The sequence below is a fragment of the Aedes albopictus genome, unplaced genomic scaffold, assembly GCF_035046485.1.
Source record: "Aedes albopictus strain Foshan unplaced genomic scaffold, AalbF5 HiC_scaffold_173, whole genome shotgun sequence".
NCBI classification, from domain to species: Eukaryota; Metazoa; Arthropoda; class Insecta; order Diptera; family Culicidae; genus Aedes; species Aedes albopictus.
This window is the reverse complement of record NW_026916951.1, coordinates 3,723-21,910: the sequence shown is the minus strand read 5'-3', so window position 1 is coordinate 21,910 and position 18,188 is coordinate 3,723. Positions and strand designations below refer to the sequence as shown.

Genomic DNA, 18,188 nt, shown 5'->3' with positions numbered 1-18,188 from the left:
TTTATGACTTTTTCGTCATATTTTGGTTCCAGATTGTTACCCGTGTAACCATACCCTCAAAACTTTTTTAAGTGCACCGTCAAGAGAAAACTATTAGATATGTGTAAGTGCAGGCATTCTTTAATAGGAACTAAGGATTCTACTGACACTGTAAATCTGTAAGATCCTAAAGTCGATTGGTTTATCAGAAGTGGGATTCGATCCCAAATCCTCGGCGTGACAGTGACGTGCTTTAAGCATCACACCATATCCGCTCCACATTACTAGAATTATTCCATCTCACATTTGACTTGATATTAAATTAGTTATAAGAAATTAATTTCTGCAATATTTTGCTCATTCTGAACAAATTAGGATAGTGATGGCCCAAAAGTAAAAAAGGGGTATATGGAAATTACTTTGGAGAATTTTCATAAAAGGTTCTCCGCGCGGTAGAGCATTTACTCATAAAAGAAATTATAGGGTTAAAGTTCAATTGATTTATACAGATCTAAATGACGAATGTTGAAGTTTTTCACCAAGGATTAATTTGAAGATATGGGTGCTTTGAATTTTTAACATGTTTGAAAACTGAACTGCCCTAGCGTGATAGTCACTGGTTTTAACCATCACGCCAGGGCCGCTACCGAATCCTGAAAGATCTTCCATAGGAACCCTAAATGAATGCTTGTAATGTTTTACGGGATTCTTTCAATTTATTTTACATTTATGAAGTTAGTTGGTACATTTTTATGAAGGACGTTGAACATACTGTGGAAGCTCGTTTAGATGTAAAGTCACAATTTAAGTTTGTTAGTCAAACTTCCCACTTACAACCTCCAAGGAGTCGAAGGATAGTAATTATAGGTAATTATGTTCGAATTTATACATTATCAACCATCTCTAAACAACATTGTTTGGTCGCTAGAGACGAATCAATCACCTCATAAACGGTAAGCATACTTTCAGTCAACGGTTATTTGCATGATGAGGGTGACTAATTCAAAGCAATCATCAGGGAGGGAAGATATCTTTGTCAGCCATCATCATCGATGTCATCGATCCATTGATACATGTACGGATGTATCGATTCCACTGAATCCCCTGTTGCCTGATCAGGTGAACGACAGAATGATTAACATGTCTGTATGTGTGTGTTCGTAATATCTACCAAGTTGGTTACGTGGGAGGTGGGAGGATGGATTGGGTGGCAGGCAAGCGTCAGCGCAGTGACGCGTGACATCCGAAGGACGAACGTGCGAAAAAATAAATAATAAAAACAAAACCTCCATCAGCGAGCGCAGCGGCCAAAACCTCCCGTGTCCATCAGTCAGTATACGATAGATAGCCTGTTTCCTCTCTCACTGGCTTGTTGATGAGGTAAACAACCAACCAAAAAGTTTGCAAATAGGATGGATATTTGCGGCGAATCAACATTATCTTACTTAGCGTTTGTTGAAGAACGAAATCAGCGACCAATGCACGCAAGTTCTGTGCGCGGTTTCGGTTTCTGCGGTTGTTTTAAGGAATTTTTGAATTCTAACTTTGAGTGTTGCGAAAATAATGACCGGGTTGTGGTCACGAATAAATACGGGGGTTTTTTTGTTGAGTGCAAGTCTTGTGTCGTTTATTTCGTTCTGGTACAACCTTGAAAGTTGATTATGGCATGATGACAGATGTGTTTACTAATGCATGTACTACTTAAACACTGGTTCTTCATGTTCATCTGCCTCACTTTTTTGGATAAACTGAATGTTTTAAAAGCTGCCTGCCGCTTTAGGAAGTGAATAGGATTTTTTGGATCTTTACCATAAAAAAAAAATTGATGGCACAAAATGCGAGTTCTTCACTTCTTAAACTGAGAGATTTCTATTTTTATATGCTTTGAATCTGAAAGAGCATACGATTTTCCATTTTAATAACTTTTGAAAAATAGATCCCACCCTAATTACGAACAGGGTACATGTTTAGTCCCTGTTTTAGGGATTATAGATAAACTGTCGTCAAGCATTTACGATTTTTTGTGGTTTCTCAGTTTAGACAAAATCAAAACGCTGTTATTTTAGTTTGTCCAACGTTTCGGTCTGTTTTGGACCTTCTTCAGGGACTTAATAGCTACTGTGTTCTTATCCAGTGTGGATCGGCAGAACGTGTAACTGTCGCATGGATCGAGTTTTCCCGAACAATCGCAGCCAATTTGAATGCCATATCGGAAAGAAAACTCGGTCCAAAATTTGCACTACAGAATTTAGTATCTGACCCGAGAACGATCACCATTGCTTTTTCATCATTTCTCCTGAGAATATTGCTCCATATAGTCCCCAACCTGAAACTGTAACTAACAAATCCGTTTCATTAGCGTAACCTGAATTCAGGGTAGCCACTCAACCGGGAATACCGGGAATTAACCGGGAATCGCAAACAACCGGGAAAATACCGGGAATTTGCTTGGAACACACAGGGAAAAATTTCTACTCAGTGGCTGAGTTGGTCTTACTCAGAAATCGAAAAATCCTTTGTTTTCTTACTCAGTTTCCGTCAAAAGTGGGACAACCCATTGCCAATGGGTTGTCCCACTTTTAGCCGAAACTGAGTAAGAAAACAAAGGATTTTTCGATTTATGAGTAAGGCCAACTCAGTCATTGAGTAGAAATTTTTCTCGGTGCAGCAACCTTCCTGGGTATTAAAAGTCCAGCATAATCTCATTTATGGGAACTATTCTATTTTTTTCTTAAACATGATCTATGTTATTGTGGTCCAACTATACAAGGTCATGATCGTTCTTCTATATATTATAGATTTTTTTTCGTATTCGATTTTCGAAACATATTCGAAAGATTATGATTATGAAGATAATGAAAATGCACTCTCCAATCTTTTGTGTTACATACTGCCAATTTTTTAATAGACTTCTGTTAATGTTTTCACTCTTGAAACGATAATAATTTTTAATCTGATAATTGAGGGGCCCAGAATCAAAGGGGCCCAGAATCAAAGTGACCATTTTGTCGATTTTAAGCTAAGCATATCAAAAAATTCTTCAGATTTCAAGCTTTCAGGAACTTTTTTAAGCTTGTTTTTATGATGATTAGAAAAATAACAATAAATCAAAGAAAATTGGGTCGATTTTGAAACTCCATACATTTTGTATGGGATGAAAAACTAATGAAAAACTTCAAACCTCATTTACTCGAAAGTGGGTTTTGTCACTTACACCCCTTTACTTCTAACCCCCTCAATCAACCTTACTAGGATGTTGGAGTCAACATGATGACCCAGACAGGCACGCTGAACATACACTACGCCATCGTGGTGCAAGAAACTTAACATCTTAGGAGGGTTAATCAATCCAGTTGCACTAGCATTAGTTAGGACAGGTAGTACATGTGTAACGCAAATGTTGTGCCAATGGATTGTCCTACCTTACCTATGAAAAATCTGGTCAAATAAATACACATTCTACTCCAATGTTCTCTAGCATTTCGTTTGATGATTATCCAAGAAGTTCGTCCAGAGATTTCTCCAAAAAATAGCTCGAGAAATTTTACTAGACATTTCTCCAGGGTTTGCTCGAAACATTCATCAAGTAAGTTTTCAGAAATTATATTAATACAGGGTGGCAACGTGAAAGTGATACACTAGTTTGGGAGCCATACGTTGCCATTCATGTTATTCCATTGAAAACAAGTGTGCTTGGGGAAACGGGATCTTAGATATGGGGTTTTTAAGATACAAAGGATTCATGGATTGACTCAGAAAAATATTTCCGACAGGGTTGCCAGATCTCGCGTTCTGCTCAAAACGCACGCTACTCAAAACATTTTTTTTCGGACGATTTTTTTTACTTTGGAAGCGTCTCTGAATAAACAAAATTATCGTGTGTATACAGCAAGTCTTCGTGAAATTCTTGCCGATAAACGAGAGGTTCAACGATATCGAAGTGCTGCAGCGGTGATGGTTTGGGGCGCCATATCAACAAAAGGCCACCCAGCAAACATTTTTGCCGTATAAGAGTGGAACAAACCACTCTTCAGCAAACTTTAGTTTAAGAAACTACTATTCAGCTAGTTCTGTTTCTTGGGCAATTACCATTATTGTCCATCGACAGGGGCATAATAATCAACAAAGAGTACTTTTTACAACACGTCATCAAAGATCACCTATTCCCCAGTGCCAAGAAACTGTTTGGAAAAGAAAGTTTTTGTTTCCAGCAGGACTCAGTACCGACGCATGAGGCAGAAGTTGTTGAACAGTGATGCAAGCAAAATTTACTCTGCTTCATCTGCTCATCGGAATAGCTGGTTTCGTCTCCAGATTTGAACCCACTGGACTTTTGTACATGGGAATACATGCTAGGGAACCTGGGCGACACGAAAAACTTGGTTTTGGATACCTTTGAAAACCGTTTGGTAAAAATTTGGGATGAAATGCCGGACGAATAGGTGCGTGCGACTTGTAATAACTTCGAGAAGCGTCTGCGGGTCGTAATTCGAAACAAAGGGGAATGATTCTAATGGAACTAAATACTTTGTAAGTTTAATAGTTTGTTGTGTTATTAAAAGTGAATTTACAGAAAAATATAATCCTGTTTGAATTTTGCATCAGTTTTCGAGTGTATCATTTCTACGTTGCCACCCTGTATATTTTCTAACAATTCAAAGTAATCCACCAATAATTTCTAAAAAAGTTCTTTATGAAATTTTTCAAGTATTTCTAAAAAAAAATGGGAATTCTGAAAATATGTTCACCCTTCTAAGAATGGCTTTCTTCAGTAGTCACTTTCTAGGTATTTCATTAGTATTCTGTCAACGAAACCAACAGTGAACAGTAGGAAGTATTCCTCCAATAATTATTCCAGAGATTCCACAAACAAGTTTTATAAATCTCGGATTACCTTCACAAATTTCTTCAAATTATCCAAAAATCCTTTAGAGATTCCCCAGGGATTGCTCCAGATTCTTAAGAAGTTTATTCAATGATGCCTTAGCAGTTTTATCCCACAAATTCATTTGGCATTTCCTTAAGAAATCTCTGCCATAATTTAAGTATAGGATTTTATACAAAGAATTTATCAACATTTCATTTCATCATGAAAAAAGCTATGACTTCTTCAAAGACTCTGTAGTCTGGCTTCCAGGGACTCAACTAGAATATTTTTTCATAGTTATATCTGGAATTTCAGCAATACTTTTTTTCAGAAATGTACCGTAAACCGGGGTCAAATTGATCTCCGGGTCGAAATTGATCAGACGTTTTTCTATTAGATCAAGCATATTTTAAAAAGATTCCTTTCTTGCATCGTGTAGTTGGAATCTGATACTATACGATGTGTTTAAGGAAACTAATATAAAAACGTCTGATCAATTCCGACCCGGAGATCAATTTGACCTCGGATTACGGTAGCTTCTAAGCAGATTACCCGCTGGTAAACTCTCTAAACAGAATACCCTCTTTGAATGAGTGTAATCAGCTTTGAACTTTTTAATTTGGCCTTTAAATGTTTATCCTGTGTCAGATATACTCGTTATTCGACCATACGACTACCACTTGCAGTCTTCCTGAGTGTCAGTTATCAACTTTTTCAGAATTTAAATTCAGAAAAGTAAGAAAATTGAAATTTTTACTGTCAGTACTCCGATTTTACCATATAAATCAGATTTTTTTAAAACCGGGAAAAAGTTGTTGAGCAACTGGGAAAAACCGGGAAATAACCGGGAATTTATTTTAGCAAGTTGAGTGGCCACCCTGTGAATTGTAAGTATCTCGTTCTGGTGGTGCTTCACCGCTTCCCAGGTTTCCTTAGGACTTTGACAATTTCGGTTATGGAGTACTGACTGTCTTCGACGAAAAGCAGAAAATAATCCGTTGAAAACTGAAAATTTAATAGACGTTATGTTATATATATTAGGCTGTACCAAACAACCATTCTGTCGGTTTTAGAATGCGGTAGCTTCTGTTTTCAATCCGCGGCGAAAACCCACTTGCTGAAGCTTCAACGGGTTCAATACCGTTGTCTTCGGATAGCGTTAGGTTGCATGAACTCAACTGACACCACGAGTTTAGAGGTACTCGCTGGTGCACAGCCTCTGACAGACCGCTTTGCGGAGTTATCGTCCCGGTTCCTCATCCAATGCGAGGTTGTGAATCCATTGGTCATAGAAAATTTCGAAAAGCTGCTCGAACAGAACCCTCAAACTCGTTTTGTGAGTGTGTACTACTGGTACATGACGCTGGAGGTAAGCCCATCTCCGGTTAACACCAATCGTGACAACTTCTCAAACTTCAACAGTTGCTCTGTAGATCTTGATCTGTCCATGAAGGATGAGATCACCGGAAAACCAGAATCTTTTCGTTCCGTGTGTATTCCACAAATTTTTGCAAGTAAGTTCGGGCATGTTAGCGGGGACAGACAGTTCTTCACAGACGGTTCGAAAACCGATGATTCGAGTGGTTTCGGTGTCTACAACGAATTTCATAGCGCCACCTACATGCTTCAAAAGCCATGTTCGGTATACATTGCTGAGCTAGCGGCTATATACTACACCTTAGAGTACATTCGCACTCTTCCACCTGAGCACTACTTCATTTTTACCGACAGTCTAAGCTCTCTGGAGGCTGTTCGGTCAATGAAACCGATGAAGCACTCAGCGTACTTCCTGAATGGAATACGCCTAGTCTTGAGTGCTTTGTCCAAACAATCATACATCATCACCATAGCTTGGGTCCCTTCACATTGCTCAATTCCGGGCAATGAGAAAGCGGACTCTCTGGCTAAGGTGGGCGCTAGCGGAGGCGATATTTACGAGCGTCAAATCGCCTTCGACGAATTTTTTGCATTGGCCGTCAGGAGACCTTGATCAGCTGGCAACACAAATGGAGAGATGGAGAGATGGGTAGATGGTTGCACTCCATCATTCCACAGGTGTCGAAGAAGCCATGGTTCAAAGGGTTGGATTTAGGCCGCAATTTCATTCGTGTAATGTGTCGGCTGATGTCCAACCACTATTTGTTGAATGCACATACCTTCCGTATTGGGCTCTCAGAAAGCAATCTCTGTGTCTGTGGCGTAGCTTACCAGGATATCGAACATGTCGTGTGGGGATGCAATGAGTATCGTGAGGTCAGATCTGAGCTGCATGAAATTCTCCGGGTCCGAGGAAAACAACAGAAACCCGTTAAAGAAGTGTTGGCAGGACTTGATTTGGAATACATGAACCTGATTTACCAGTTTTTGAAACGTGTTGATGTCAGAGTTTGATGTAGTACGTTCCTTGTTTTCGTTGTCTGCCTTTTGGTTTTGTTGTTCGACCCTGTCTGTCGTCGCCCCCCTTCCGTTTGTCCTCTTCTTGTTGTTGTCTACCAATAAAGTCCTTTCTTTTTGGTTCCGTTACAGATATGGATAATTTGTCCCATCAATGTTTTTAGTATAAGTAGCAAATAATTTAGTTTTAAACCCATAAACCCGTCCTTCCCAATTTTATTTTATTTATTTTTTTTTTCAATCCTTAACCTCGAAACAGCCGCGAGTACTTCGGCTTCCCAAACCAAATGTAAAATCAATGTAAAAACAAAAGATTTCGGCTCAGTTATGCCCATGTGGCGCCCGAGCCTTCCAAATAAACGAATAAGTAAAAAAATGTTATATATTACACTTTCTGAATCAAACCAATATCTCTTTTCGATCTCAATATCAAAATATGCTATTATTGAGCTTTTTTCCCTCTACGAGACTACGTAACATTTTGTACTCAAATAAACTAGAAGAGGTTTCAAGAACCATCATAAAACTAAAATAAATTGTATTGGGTTTTATGACGATTCTGAAAACCTATACACAATTTATTAGCCATTGTAACGTGGGCTACCTACGTAGACACTATACACAACCCTTACGTCCATGAAGAAAGTAAAACAAGTTCTTTTAAACTATACGAATTCTAAACTATTCAGTATGTCACTTCGTTTAAAATCGAATTTCGACTGGCAATGATGAATTAGTTTTGGTTAAAATTCACTCTAACAAACTAATTTTAAAAAATATCTTGACTGACCTACAAGAATCGATTTCCTTAAAATCCACAAGACACATGAGTCACGACACTATCTTTTTTGCTGCGTCATTATTTTAAGAGATAGTGGTAGCAGGGCTCTGGATTTAAGAGAGAGAGATCATTGCGAAACACAGCAGCTCTCTGAAGAACACGATTATACTTGTTACATCAAGTGTTCAGTACTCTCTAATCATAGTCATACATATACTCTGCGATTCATACTAATTGCAATCATTCTCTACCCTCTTTCCAGCAATTCAGCCCAACCAGCGCCGTCTGTAAACAGTCACGACACACCGCAGAGCACACGAACTTCGGCGAATCCCAACAACAACAATCGCCTGCGAAGACTGCGTTCTGCAAGTACTCAGTCGAGTTCGGCAACCAACTTGAACAGCATCAACAACAACAGCAACAGCAACCAAAACTCTGGCTCCGGTGCCAACTTGAACAACAGCCGGCATCCCCCTAATCGCCATCGGACATCAGGAGCCACCGGGACAAGCCCTGCAGCAAACACGGGTGGGATAATCTCAAGACTGGTCGACAGTAGTAGCCACGCAGCCGCATCAGCCGCGACGACGACGACGACAACCGGAAGCAACAATAACCGTGGGTCACCGGGTGAGAAGAAACCGCCTCTCTCCACCTCTGCCGCCGCCGCCTCCAACAATAACAACAACGGCAAAAACGACAATGACAAGATGGATGAGAGAAGACAATCGCAACCGAAAACGCCAACCAAAGGCCCACAGCGTGAATCTACCCCCGTTCGGAAGAAGCCCATCATCCACGGCGGTGGTGGTGGTGGTAGTACCGATCAGCAGCAGCCGCCGCCCTCGTCACGGTCCGACAGTGTTGAAGATCCGGAGTCGCCCAGGAAAAGAAGTCCTCCCGTGGGGGATTCGGAACCACCGGGCGGCGGCGAGCCGCCGTCATCGCCGGATAAGGAGGGCCTTCGACCGGATATGGAACCGAAACCTCGAACCAAGGCACTTACCAACGATTCCGGGATAGACGGGGAACATCCTCCGCACGCCACCGACGACGAGCTGCTGGAGGAGAACCACCGGGACGAGTTGTCCGGGCCGGTTGTCGAGCGGAGACGGTTGAAGTGAGTATGGTTTGAATTGAATCTTTTAATATCCGCCATCAATACATTTTTCTGTGTTAGTTTTGGGTCCTGTGATCAGGTCAAACTTCCTTATTCCTTTTTGAATCTGCGCAACCATGGCTCTCTAGACCTGCCTTTGCTGCGATGTTCTGCTGGTGTTACGTTTGTTTGTCTGTGATCAGAAGTTTTCAAAAAGATCTTTCCGAAACCTTGCCGATACAAACAACACATTTAAAATACCGTCGTTGGGGGTGAGAATGGGTCAAAAAAGGATACTCAAAGATTGTTTGTTAAATAACAAATGCAATTGAAGTCAGAATAACTTTTTATTTGGTATGTATACTCTTCTATGTGGTATTGATAGTTTAGCAAGAAAGTATTACATTATATGAATTGCTTACTAAACTACAAATGTTTGAAAATTGACCCAATCTCACCCCTTAGAGGGGGTGAGAATGGGTCGAAGTATTCGAAATCGCCTATCTATGAATATAAGTTAATTTTATTGATCATATCTAGTAAGCCCTCTTAAAAAACAATATAACCATGACTAAAAACACTTTTGTAATTTTAAAAGATGATTAATCCACCTAATAGGGCTAATACAACCGAAAAAATTGTTGAAATTTGATCAAATAACGTTTGTATGTTGTATCGCCATTTTTAGCCACCATAATCATCCTCATTTAAAGTTTCAACCTCCATGAGATGAGGGGGGGATTACAATGAGTGAGGGACGCATGAAAGATTGCATGAGAAATGTTTAACCAAACCAAAATTCGACGTTTATTTACTTCCCGACATTGTACTATGTCACCGGTTTTATAGCCCCTGTATTTCCTAAATCCCACTACTGTCTGGTAGTTTCAGGATATTTCCTTAAAATTTCAAAAATGAGTGGAGAAGAAGAGCGTTTTTATGTCTATTTTGTGAGCTTACGATATTGCAGTACACTAAACGTTAGATGATGATTAGAGGAGCTGTCCATGTCCATGTTTATTGTTATAAATGATTTTAGGCACTAAACGTGTGAACACACTCGCTTGACACTTCTGCGACATATTTTCGAAAAAAAGTACTTTTATGAAGATACGGTAAACATGGCACCACTCTAACATCAAATGGGGACTGGATAACAAGTTGAATTTTTAGTTAAGGTTATGTGCACTCGATAACTTGCTTGACCCAATCTCACCCCCATTTCTAATATTTAGACATAGGGTCGAAAATATTGAATTTTTATATAAAAAGTTCATTGACAGCCCACTTTTTTCGTTGCATCAACCAGGTAATACCTACACTGCCCCCATTCGCACAACAGTCCCATGTGAATAGGAAACCCAGCAAACATGGGACTGTTATGCAAATAGGGGCAGTACAGCTAATCACTTATAAGAAAATTTATGGTTAGGTGCTTGTGTGAAACATCGCGAAGGAGAAATTTTTTCAGAGTGATTTACTAGTAGTTTCATCATATAAGTTGAGCCACAATTTGAACAAAAAACGATTATTGATAAACATCTTTTTCTACATCATGACGTGTAAAAACATCTCCTCTTTAACATCATATAAAGTTTTCAATATAAATTAGCCATAGTTGATGAGCTATTTCAAATTTTATGTTTCTCCGTTTTGACCCAATCTCACCCCCCAGACCCATTGTCACCCCCATCGACGGTACATCCTGCTAGAGTAGACATTGTCTCCCTTGTCATACTGCCCTGTCCTTTGTTCGCTCATCAGTCTATTTTCAAAAGATTCATTGAATAATTTCGCTATTCCAGTTCGGCGATGGAAACGAGCACCACGGACGGGGGCAGCCTGCTGCGCAAGCGGCTGGACTCGTGCGAATCGGACAGCTCGCTGGGCCGCTCCAATCTGCGCTTCATTCGCAAGAGTCTGGAAAACACGCTGGCCGTTGCTTACTCGAAGAACTTCATCGACAACGATACCATCGAGACGGAGTATCCGCGCAACTACGATGACAACATCGAGCTGCTGAGTCGCGAAGCGGAGAACCTGGCGATGCAGTTCAAACCGTCCGAGGAGAAACTGGTACAGTATGGGCCCATATTCGATTTAGAAAAGTTCGAGGAGCAGCGAAAGCAGCAGAAGAAGGAAGACGACGAGGACGAAGCGATCGGCATATCGCCGTGTGGTCGATTCCTGAAGTACGATAAGGAAGTTGGTAGAGGTTCGTTCAAGACGGTTTACCGTGGATTGGACACGCAGACCGGCGTGGCGGTGGCGTGGTGTGAGTTGTTGGTAAGTTTTTAGAACCATCTTAGAACCATATGATTTATTATGGGTTTCAGAGCCTGTTCAATAACATGAAGATTTCAAACTGTTGTTTGAAATGTAGGGGCGATAAAGTTTAAGTGGTAATTGATGGACATCTTGACCTCTTTATAGGACAAAAAAGTGAATAAAATCGAGCGCGCCCGGTTCCGCGAAGAGGCGGAAATGTTGAAAAAGCTGCAACATCCGAATATTGTGCGATTTTACAACTACTGGGAATCGCCACCGACCGCTGGCAACAAGAAAAAGAATATCGTTCTTGTGACGGAATTGATGCTTTCCGGCACCTTGAAATCGTAAGTGCTTTTTATTATATGTAACTATTAGTAATTTTTCATCCCATTTAAAAAATGAATGGGTACGCTGAAGTAATCAAAAACGTGTACAATGCCAAACTTTTTCTTAACCCCCACAAAACAGCTACTTGCGTCGCTTCAAGAAGATCAACCCGAAAGTGCTCAAGTCCTGGTGCCGGCAGATTCTCAAGGGGTTGCACTTTCTGCACTCGCGTGCCCCGCCCATCATCCATCGTGATCTGAAATGTGATAATATATTTATAACCGGTACGACAGGGAGTGTGAAGATAGGGGACCTTGGGCTGGCCACGCTTAAGAACCGGAGCTTTGCCAAATCGGTGATCGGTACGCCGGAATTCATGGCCCCGGAGATGTACGAGGAGCACTACGACGAGGCGGTCGATGTGTACGCCTTCGGGATGTGCATGCTGGAGATGGCCACCAGTGAGTATCCGTACAACGAGTGCAATACGCCGGCGCAGATCTACAAGAAGGTGACGTCCGGAATCAAACCGGCCAGTTTGGATAAGGTGGAGAACCCGGAGGTGAAGGAGATCATCGAACGGTGTATTCACGACAAGAAGGAGGGTCGACCGACTTGCAAAGAACTGCTGAACTGTGAGTTCTTCTGCGAGGACATCGGCGTTCGGTTGGAACCGATATCAAAGGAGAGTTTCATTGCAAATCCGGACAGCACTAGGATGGAGTTTCGACTGAGGATCATGGATCCCAAAAAGCGAGTCAATAAGCATAAGGAAAACGAAGCTATTCAGTTCGATTTCGATACGAAAGTGGACGATGCGGATGAAATTGCCAGTGAAATGCATAAGAGTGGTATTCTAATGGAGGATGACTCGAAAACAGTGGCAAAAATTCTGAAGGTGCAGATCCAAACGTTGTTGAAAGAGAAGGAGGAAAGAGCTAGGCAAATCCAGCTCGAGAAGGAAACCGAGGCATTGCAAAAGCAGGCAATGCTGGCTCAACAGATGTATGCTAGTCAACAAAGTCAGGCGGAAAGTGAGGGACAACCGCTGGAATTGCACGTTCCGCAGATGGTTGGAGGTGTCCCAATTCCACAGCTCCAGCAACAAGTTTACTACCAACCTGCATCGTTGCCGACGTCGCAAGCTCAACAGATCATGTATCAACAACAAATGTCCGCTCCTGTTGGAAATGACCAGATGATGCAGAACTATCAAAACCAGGTTGGTCAATTTCTTAATCAACAACAAGTTATTCAACAGCAACAACAACAGCAGCCACAGCAACAGTTCCTTAACCAAATTCCTCAGATGCCTCCGCAGATGCAGCAAATCCCGTGTAGTATACCTCAACAAACTCAACCAATTCAACAAACAACAGTCGTGCAGGCAGTTCAGCAGCCCCAACCGCCTCAGCAAGTATTCATAGATGCCCAGCAACAACAGCAGTATATTCAACAAATGCAGCAACAACAAGCCCTGATTCAGCAAATGCAACAACAACAGATTCCTATTCAACAGCCCCAATTTGTGAATCAGATTTCTCAACAACAGCAGCAAGTTATTCAACAACAAATGTTACAGCAGCAATTGCTCCAACAGCAGCAGCTTCAACAACAACAGCAGCAGATGCAACAAGTTTCGATTCAGGATCAATTTCCTACGCTCGAACAACAATTACAAGCAGTCCTTCCTATTCATTCACAACAGCCACCTCAACAACTTCCTCCTCAGCAACAACAGCACTATCAACAAACACCACCCCAACAACAGCAGCAGCCGCAGCAACAACCTCAAATGACCCACGGCCAATCCCTACAGGCCGCGCAAATTCAACAGCAACAGCAGCAAATGCACATCCAACAGCAAATCCAAGAACAGATGCAATTACAGCAACAGCAGCAGCAGCAACAACAACAAATGGTTGCCAATGGCCCGCAGCAAATCGTGCAACAATCACAACCCGTACAACAACAGCAACCTCCGCAATTCGTAAACCAACCTGTCGTCAATCATGTCCAGCAGCAGCAGCAGCAACAACCACAACAGCAGCAAATTCCCCAACAACAAGTAATTCAAAGTCCCCCTCCTCAGCAAATTCAACAACAGCAGATTCAGCAGCAACAACAGCAAATTCAACAACAGCAGCAACTCCAACAGCAACTTCAGCAACAACAACAAATTCAACAACAGCAACAAATTCAGCAGCAGCAACAGCAACAACAGTTGCAGCAACAAGCTGCCATTCAGCAACAACTGTTCCAGCAGCAGCAACTTCAACAGCAGCAGCAACAGCTTCCCCCGTCTAAGCCCATTGAGCCCCAAGTCCCCGAACCGGTTCGCTCGGAATCGCTTCCACCCATGCCGACGGAAGTCGTCCAACCAGCGCCTCCCACCCAAGCCCAATCCCTTCCGATCCCAACGCAGCCCATCCCTGCTACCACTCCAGCCCCGGTTCCAGCCACCCAATCCCAATCGTTGCCGACGCCACAACCCACGCAGCAACTGCCGCCTCTAGATCCGGCAGCGGCCGCTCAAGCAGCGGCCATTCCCAAACGATTGACCAACGAGGGTTCCAAGAAGCGGAGGAACTATCGGTCAACCGAGCGCAACCCCAAACTGCAGGTGCTCGGCTTCGAGAACAACATCGTCGAGTGCGAGATGGAGAACCGCCCGAAGACGATCACGTTCAAGTTCGACGCGAACAACGTGAACCCGGTGGAGGTGGCACAGGATTTGGTGAGTAGAACTGATTTTTTTTGTGTAGTCATTTGACTGTTGAAATGTTTGATATTAAGTAATAGTTGTTTCAACACCATCATCACTAGGCCTGCCTCTATCCGCAATCGTATACTTCGTTTTGGTTGAATTTCATGAGAAGCTTATCCTCGCTGTCTTCCGCTTTAGAGAAGCAATATCTTCCTGTTTCTTTCCTGCTCTACGATCAATGCCGATGAGATCGATGTCGTCCGCGAAACTGAGAAGTATGTGCGATCCTGTGATCATAGTGCCATCCCTCTGCACGGCAGATCTCTTAATTCCGCTTTCAAGTGCAATGTTGATTAAATTTGAAAGTGCCCTGCTTCAATCCATCTAAGGTCACAAGCGTGGTAGATTGATACTTCGTCTCCGATCCGAATACTTGATCTTTATTCGTCCAGCGCTGCCCGTATCAGCCCAACTAGTTTCGCCGGTAAACCATGTTCTGTTAGTATCTGCCAAAGCCTTGACTAAAGCGAATTTCTTTCGTGCGTTTTAAAATCAATAAAGATGATGAGCCTACACAAAGGTGATACACAAATTATGTCCCGCAAAAATCGACCTTTTTCAAACCGCACGCCTATGTCACACTTTTTGTATGGTACCTCACCATTGTTTGTATGGGTCGTCACGTTCTGCAAAACCACCTTCCCCCTAAAAGCGTGACGTAATTTGCGCATGGCCCCCAAGATGTATCACAAATAATCGAAGTGTTGTTGTCATCATTGTTTTGTCTGACAGTAAATTTCCCTCCCGGTCATTGCACATGACGGTCACTGGCGCTGTTTTATGCCACGTGCCTTTAACAAAGGCATAAAATCTTCGCATATCGTTCAGATTCATGCTTTTCTGCGCTTCAGCAATCACTCTCTCTTTGTGAAAATGTTTCTGATTGCAGCGGATTGGTTTCTCTAGTATTTGATTGCTGGCGGCATTTTTCTCTTTCATCATTCAGCGCTTAGCGGTTCCCATCAGATCTTGCGCTGTTGTTTCCAGCATATCAATGATAAACTCTCATAATCTTTTGGCATTGCCAGATCCGCAGATCTCTCAATCCTCTCCTCTAACTTCTGATGGTACTGTGTAGCATTCCTTTTCGCGCCTACACAGACTAACAACTAACTAAAACTAACAACACATTGCTCATCTGATCTCCTTTCCCTTCCCACAGGTGTCCAAAGACCTTCTAACGGAGGCGCAGAGTGTGGTGTTCATCGAGATGGTGCGTGACATCTTGCGGCAACTGAAGGAAAATCCCAACCAGCTGCCGGTGGCGTCGCAATGCTGCCGTCGAAACACCGAGAAGGTAAGTTTTAGACGAAGCACCCTCTGCCTCATTGTCTAACCTAATCAACAATCATCATGGCACAGTATATATGGAGTAGGTACTACTGGGTACCACCTAATCAAACTATTATTATTATTATTAACATAATGCCTTTCTCATGTCGATGGTTAAACAACTAGATTGATGCTTTATCGGTTATCTATTGGAAATTGGTTTGTTCTTTTTCTCACTAATTTCGATTTACTTTGGGTTTCTCTTTGGTTGATTTCAGTTAATTTCAATTGGACTAATATCCATTGACTAATATCAGTGTGACACTATCCCGTTTGGCATAATACCGATTCACATAAAGATGTTCGATATAAACGGTGTTGTTTATTTATTTATTATTCCCAATTTGCATAATACTGTTTGAAAAAAAACGTCATTTGGCATAATATTCGTATGGCCAGTCATCTTGCATAATAACCAAATAGTGTTATGCCAAATGACCATTATGCCGAACGGGATAGATCTTTCAAATGGTAACATGTCAGACGGGGTAGAGCCTTACAATTGCATTGCTTAATGGATACAAGCTTCTAACTCAAAATACAAATCAGGAGCTTATAGGTATATCACCGCAAAAAAAAACCTTGTATTCTGTTGAACCCGGTTTTATAGGAGTTGTTGAGTTTTTTGTTCCTTTGAAACATACACTGACATCGAATAATTCAATGCTTGTAAAAAGAACATGAATATATTTTCCATCGGTTCTGTTGATTTACCGTTTGTTGATTATCCTAGAAATAACTTTTGTTTTGGGTAACATTCCACATAAAAAAAACTATTAAAAGATTGATACTTTCATGTAACAACTCTCGTGGCCGCTCCGGACCGGTTCAAACAAAATCGGTTCGCTGCCGTGTTCTATATATTTTCACGCTCTACGTTCTTTTGTTCTACATCTCTGTGCTCGCTGTGCGGTTGTGACCGGGTTCCGCAGGTGCGCCATGCGTCTCTTACGCGTCAACGCTCGAACTTTAAAACACACCAGAGACATAGATCAGTAAGTTCCTTTCTCTTTATTTTCCTCGGGAATGGCTGAGTGTCCCTTCGCGAATCTGCCTGTAATCGAGAAGGAATATGGGCGCGGGGCATTCAGTCATTCTTTCACCTATTGTTTTCCACTTGTTTTCTCGTTTTCTTCCTTATTGTTATTCCGTCCTTTTCTCTACTTCATCAATTTTCTACTCTTACTGAGATTGTTAGTTTTTTTTCTTTCTTTTTGTTTTGATTATTCTATTAATTTAGTTGAAACTTGTTTGTTGAACATACTTTATTATCACTCCTAATTTTTAATTGTTTGTTGTCCTGTCAAGTGGTAAAATTTTCAAAAAAAAAAATCTTTAATTGGTTAAACATAACATGTGATTCTAAAACTAATCGGTAGAACGACAGCAAACAAAAATACACAACAGCGAAATTTAACTTTGTTTTTGTTTACCTTACGCCTAGTGCTTTTGTGTGCGTGCGAGTTCCTTTTGTTTTATTGTGCTTGTTGTAGCTTTTGTGATCATCTTCACTTCAGTAGTTTGCTTTAACACAATTTAAGCTTTTATCTTATCTGAGATCTACTATTCAACCTTGAACTCTGTTAACGTTTTCTGTGAATAATATAAAATTTCTCCTTGCTCAATAGGAAGCAATCGGTGAAGTACTAGATTGAAAGTAATGAGCTGGATGGGTGAGATGATCAATTCTTCATTTCTGCAATGAAATGGTGCAAACTGCAAACAGCGTGGATATTTTGATTTCTTGCCTAATTTGATGCTGTTTGAGCAAAAGTTTGAGTGTTGTTTTATTATTTATTTCTTGCAACTTCAACATCATAGTTAACCAAACTTTTGCTCAAACAGCATCAAATTAGGCAAGAAATCACCATTTCATTGCAGAAATGGAGAATTGATCATTTCACCATACACAAATTCAGCTTACTACTTTCAATCTAGTACTTCACTGATTGCGTCCTATTCTAAGCCTCTTTATTTTCTGGAATGACAAGCTTTTTATCAATTCTCAAAACCATTTGTCAATATCTAAAAAAAATACTTTTTTGAAGGGAATTCACTCCAAAAAATGTCACTCCAGTATATGGTATTGCGGGTGATTAACTTTCTTCGTACACTAGAAAACGCTCATCACAAAGATGTAGTGCACGCTCAGCGTGCCTGTCTGGATTATAATGACCCCAATGCACGACTAGGGTTAAATTAGGAGAAATTTGATGCTATCTATTTTCCTGTTACTACATGGCGACCGTCATGCCTCTGACGGTACAGTAGTCGTTCGATAAGTGCAACATGTTTACGTTTCACTTACCTAATAAAATCCGATAACTGCAACAACTGACAGACGTCACATAACTGCCAGTTGCTGCAG

General features: G+C 41.3%; 1 protein-coding gene across 4 annotated transcripts in view; it reads left to right on the top strand.

The window, feature by feature from the left end:
* LOC109424682 (serine/threonine-protein kinase Wnk) overlaps nucleotides 1–15,785 on the top strand; it is a gene marked incomplete at its 3' end in the record, with an annotated part of 42,985 nt that extends 27,200 nt beyond the window's left edge. For all 4 annotated transcript variants that reach the window (XM_062843363.1, XM_062843362.1, XM_062843364.1 and 1 more), the window contains 5 exon segments: nucleotides 8,284–9,144; nucleotides 10,929–11,409; nucleotides 11,557–11,738; nucleotides 11,863–14,458; nucleotides 15,651–15,785. In XM_062843363.1, coding sequence (XP_062699347.1) covers nucleotides 8,284–9,144; nucleotides 10,929–11,409; nucleotides 11,557–11,738; nucleotides 11,863–14,458; nucleotides 15,651–15,785 — 4,255 coding nt within the window.
* Nucleotides 15,786–18,188: the final 2,403 nt, after the last annotated feature.